The 4,984-nt window shown below is 45.7% G+C and overlaps 1 protein-coding gene across 1 annotated transcript in view; it reads right to left on the bottom strand.

The window, feature by feature from the left end:
* Positions 1–4,984, bottom strand: part of LOC118428608 (protocadherin Fat 3-like) — a 12,890-nt gene that overhangs the window by 3,596 nt on the left and 4,310 nt on the right. Inside the window, exons 8-17 of the mRNA XM_035838712.1 lie at positions 4,823–4,980; positions 4,180–4,322; positions 3,482–3,690; positions 2,924–3,039; positions 2,389–2,501; positions 1,817–2,000; positions 1,181–1,245; positions 950–984; positions 596–671; positions 5–108 (exon numbers count right to left, since the gene is read on the bottom strand). Coding sequence (XP_035694605.1) covers positions 5–108; positions 596–671; positions 950–984; positions 1,181–1,245; positions 1,817–2,000; positions 2,389–2,501; positions 2,924–3,039; positions 3,482–3,690; positions 4,180–4,322; positions 4,823–4,980 — 1,203 coding nt within the window. The remainder of the gene's footprint in view (positions 1–4; positions 109–595; positions 672–949; positions 985–1,180; positions 1,246–1,816; positions 2,001–2,388; positions 2,502–2,923; positions 3,040–3,481; positions 3,691–4,179; positions 4,323–4,822; positions 4,981–4,984) is intronic.

Here is a 4,984-nt window from a genome sequence, read left to right as displayed (position 1 = left end):
GCGCTTTGAACCTGCCGGGGGCCACGAGTACTGCAGTGGAGTCCCCCAGTCCGTCCTTCCATATCCGCTGGCCTGTCTTCGTGTTGTAGTAATATTCCCTGCCCGTCTCTGGGGTAGGGGATAGGGAACGAAAATCAGCATCACTGTATTCAGCTAGCCTTCGTCAGGCGTTCCTACGGGGGTGCGGGGATCGTAGCATTCCGAAAAAAAAATCGGGAAATTGGCCAGGGGAGTCAGTCCATGCTTAGGTTCGTGTTTCCCCTCTGCGGCCGGCCAACTACTCTTCATGTTATTCTCCCTATAATCGCCAGGGTAAACAGTCTGGTAGAGACTATATCTAACGCTTTGTACAGTCGCCATCAACAAACATGTCGTAGTACATCATATTCATGTCATGAATGAGTAGGCCAACGGGAGTAGACGTCAAAGATAGTAACCTAATTGCACAACAATTGTACGTCTTGATATTCTTTCATGTATTTTCCTATGTATTGTCACATGTCAAATATCGGTAAGCAAGTACATTTGATGTACAAGATATGAAGGATAAGAAAGATTGAATGATATTCACATTAAGATGAAAAACAAAACGTACTCTCGTCCACTGCTTCCCCGTCAAACTCGGTCCTGTCGATGTACACAACATCCGCTTTCCTCTTCGGGGGCGGCTGCTGTAAAAAGAACAACATTCAAACTTTGATTCAACAGAATTAGACCTTAATGTCGCGTTCTTAGCAATGTTGTTGGGCTGTGGGCCCAAGGAGCAATGCAATGAACCTATTTGGTGACTTAACATCCAGAAACTACAAGGATGATAGGGGAATTTTGGTTGTGGCAAGAAAAATACCAAAAAATGACAAAAAAAGGCACATTGACAGCATAATACAATTCCAGTCAAACATCATAATACCAATGTTTACTATTGAGATGAATGACCACTGTCTCTTACCTTGGTGGCGTTGTTGGCTGGTACAGCAGTGATAACTGAACAAAAAGATGATGAAAAAATCAGAAAAAGAAACAATACAATGCCACTATGACCAGGACGAATACTATGACTTTCCACTGACAACGGAACTTTCACATAAACATGCGAATACCGTTATTTACCATTTTCTAACAAGTTGACATCTGACCAGGGTTATAAAAAACAAACAAATTTAAAGCGCACGTCACTTACGTGGGGAAGACCACCTCTGCTGCTTTTCAGGCTTGTCTTTTACACTGTCCTTCTTCGAGACTTTCCTACAAAAGAGATATACAAATCTTACTCAAACTGACGAAAACGGTGTACGTATGTACTTTGGCGTCTATGGTGAAAAGAATGGTAAAAAGAGAGGGAGGAGAGAGGGAGAGCCGGTCAGATCGAGAGGGCGAAAGACATATACAGTAACGGAGACGGAGAGAGAGTGGATATGAATAGAGTGAGAATGGCAAACAGACAGATTGGTAGAGGAAGGAAGAAAAGACGAGAGGAACAGACGGGCAGACAGAGGCATAGAGAGGGGAGAGGGGAAGAGATAGACAGTCAGAGGCATAGATAAGACAAAAAGAAAAATACGACTACCCTTTCTCCTTCTGCATTTCAAAATTAGCCTGTATTAAGAGCAATCAGAAGCACGAGCGACTGTCGTAGAATAGAGAATGGAGTGGCGGTAGATGGAAAGCAGCTGACGGACTATAAAAAAAGAAGACAGAGGATGTACCCCTTGTTCCTCTTCCTTCGGCGCCTCAGGAACAGCGCTATGACGAGCGCCACCAGCATGGTGAAGTACTGCCTCAAACAAAACAAAAACAAACAGACAGGTAGACGTACCCCTTGCCCCTCTTCCTCCGACACCACAGCACCAGCGCGATGATGAGCGCCACCACCAGAACGAAGAAGATGCAGCTGAGCACGACCAGTGCGATGGATGCTGGGTACTGTATCCAGGTGGTGGTGGTGGTGCCGTCATCATAGTCCTGGACGGTGATGGAGTCTGTGATGGTCAGGCCGGAACCTGGGGGTGCAATATCTCGAAATGATTAGTCTTGTCATACCTGGGGATAACGTTCTGGACCGGGTGATAACTAGAATGTTTTCATGAAATCATTCGATAGCACCTCGAGTGTGCCATTGACAATTCAAATACAGGATCGATTCGTACTTTTGGATTGTTGTTTTTACACCACATTTTCTCAACTTCGGTAAAGTCCGGCAGATGCGGGCTAGGTCGGACATTTAAAGTCCTTTCTTTTGAGTGGTGCGGTAGTACGCTTGAGGGTGAAAATTGCCTCTTGTAGGATGAAGCTTAGTGCAGTTTGTAATTGCTATAAACAGGGATTGTATGATTTCACGTAGTTGGCAATTTTTTATATGCTCTAGGGTAAAAGTGTGAATAGTCTAACCTGTGATGGTGCTGAGCATCTCTGCGTCCGTGAAGAACTCCTTGTTGTTGTTGATGCCGGCTGCGGTGTCCGCGTTGTCGTTCCGTACTCCGTACACGCGCGCTACCACCTCGCTGTGGGGGAAATTTTAGATTAGATTATACAACGATTCACCTTAAATCATTTATCACCATACGGCTTTATACTTGGGGCGGGTATTAAAGTGTCGAATGGCTATCGGTCGAAATGCTGTAGAATTCCTTTGCTCTAATTATTGCTTTAATCTATTTGCTGATTTATGTACATAAAAGGTATAATAAGTCCTCTCACAGAGAATACAACGCATGTGCGGCGACAGGAATTTTAGGTAATATGTCAAAAATAAAGGCCCCGAAAAAGAAAACAAAGCCCGTCTGGACATCGTTGTGCAAATCGAAACAATAGTCGAACGTCCTTCCTGGTGACGTAGTTACAGCTAGTAATCTACAGATTAAAATCTAATTACTGATTTCTGTACTTAAAGAGGCCTGATAGAGAGCAAACAGAGGGAGCATACCCCTGAGTGGTGAGCAGCCTCCTCCTGTTGGTAGTGATGACGGAGACGTCCTTCCTGGTGATGTAGGCAAGCCCACACCTGGCGGTGGCGTACTGGGTCCGCAGGATGGTGGTCACCTGGCATGGGGGTGGAAGAGAAATCAATCCATCAATCAATCAATCAATTAACTAGAGTTCGGCAACCTTATACCTCCATGAGATATTTGGAGCTTTTATAGATTTCATTTTCGTATATTTTATGCAAATTACTTACATATTTACATAATTCATGCATGGCGTTGTTCATCATTGACTTACAAATGTCACAAGTATAAACTCCCAATCATTTATCATAAATCTGTAGGCCATTTTTGTATTGATTATGCAAATCAGTTCCTAATTTGGTGCCTGCTTATGTTTCTATTATAAAAACATGTGCTACATTTATGGAAGTCCATGCCAGTTACTGAAAACTATGGATCTCAGGGCAATTGTGGATAGATGGATGTCCACTCTGAGTTGGGTCTTGAGTGAGACTGACATAGGTACATGTGGGTTTCATTCCACCAATCAGACCCACCTCGCTGAGGAACGTGTCCTTGTTTGTCCAGAACTCGTCCTCTGTCATGGCCAGCTCGATGTCCACCAGGGTCGTGTAGGGGTCGTAGGCGTCGACTCTGACGGTGGTCTGGGACGAGAGGGCCGGGGAGCCTCCGTCGGTACCCGACATGGTCATCAGGTAGGCGGTCTGAGTTGCCAACGTCTGGTCGATGACTAGGCGGATGTTTCCTGGTGGAAAGGTTATAATGAAACGGAAGGTTTATGTAGGTTATACATCCATGTATACAATATTCAAATAAAATCCAGTATCTATAACTGGACAAAACACGGATATTTACTTGCGAATGTTTCGAGGGACACAAATGTTCTAGTGACGCTGAAGATGAGTGATGGATGTCACTAGAAAACAAAATATAGATTTGAGTGACTTTTTGCAAACGATCCTTTGGAGTAAGTGGTTCAACCAGTTTCTCTAGTTAGCTGTACTTGCATTGAACTGCTCTGCCAGTTCATTCTAGTGATGCTGTTGAAGATGATGGGTGTCCGGAAGTAAATATAAATCTCCGTTTTTCAGGTCAAACATTTTCTGTAAAATGGGTGCAACGAAATCCCATTTCTAGGCATCGTTCAGGACTTGGCTCCTGTGCTATTTACCTGCAGTACCACATTGTCCTCGTCTGTCTTAAACCAAATAAAAATATATCTAAATGTGTTTACCTGTAGTCGTGTCCAGCTCGAACAGCTCCGGATACTCGGCGGACTCCCCGTACGTCACCGTCCCGCTGGTCCCCTCGTCCGCGTCCGTGGCGCTGATCGTCACGATCGCCTGGCCGAAGTCACTCGTCGTGCCGCACTCACCGCTGAAATGTGGAAACAGCATTTTTTGTTATTGGGTGGGCCGACTACTCTCTCTTTGCAGCCAGGGGCTGAATTGCGTGGAGCTTACAATAGGCGGGGGCTAAATCGTAAGGGTCTGGAGCGAGCTGCCATTAGGCGCAACTCAGGTGACCTCAATACGACTGTCAGAAGTGTCTGGAGTGAGCTGCCATTCGGCGCCACTCAGCTGACCTCAATACGACAGTAATTACCCAGGTGCGGCCATGGGACTGTAGGTGTAGGTGACATTTGGTTCTTCTTTCTCAGATCAATCGAACAATTTTAATAATCAGGAAATTCCTAGCCTGTGTACCATCCGGTTCGTTCCTATGTTCGCTTCTGCTACCCTGAGAAGCGACTGTACATGGTGTATGATAAACGTCGGAGCAAACTACTATACTCCACTCTTGCAGCAGTTTATAATCTTCCTCCATGAGATTCTAAAACCGATCCTAAAACCGAGAAAACAGAAAGTATCCGCCACCTGTAGAAGCTGCTGCCGAAGACTGGCGCGTTGTCGTTCACGTCCGTGATGTCCACGAAGATGGTCGCCTCCGCGGACAGGGGCGGCGGGCCGGCACTGCTGGCGATCACCACGAACTGCACGGCGTCGTTCGTCTCACGGGTGGGAGGGAGCAGGATCTGT

This window comes from Branchiostoma floridae, chromosome 13 (assembly GCF_000003815.2).
Source record: "Branchiostoma floridae strain S238N-H82 chromosome 13, Bfl_VNyyK, whole genome shotgun sequence".
In the NCBI taxonomy this organism is placed as follows: Eukaryota; Metazoa; Chordata; class Leptocardii; order Amphioxiformes; family Branchiostomatidae; genus Branchiostoma; species Branchiostoma floridae.
Note: the sequence above shows the minus strand (reverse complement) of the source record. Positions and strands in the feature narration are given on the sequence as shown.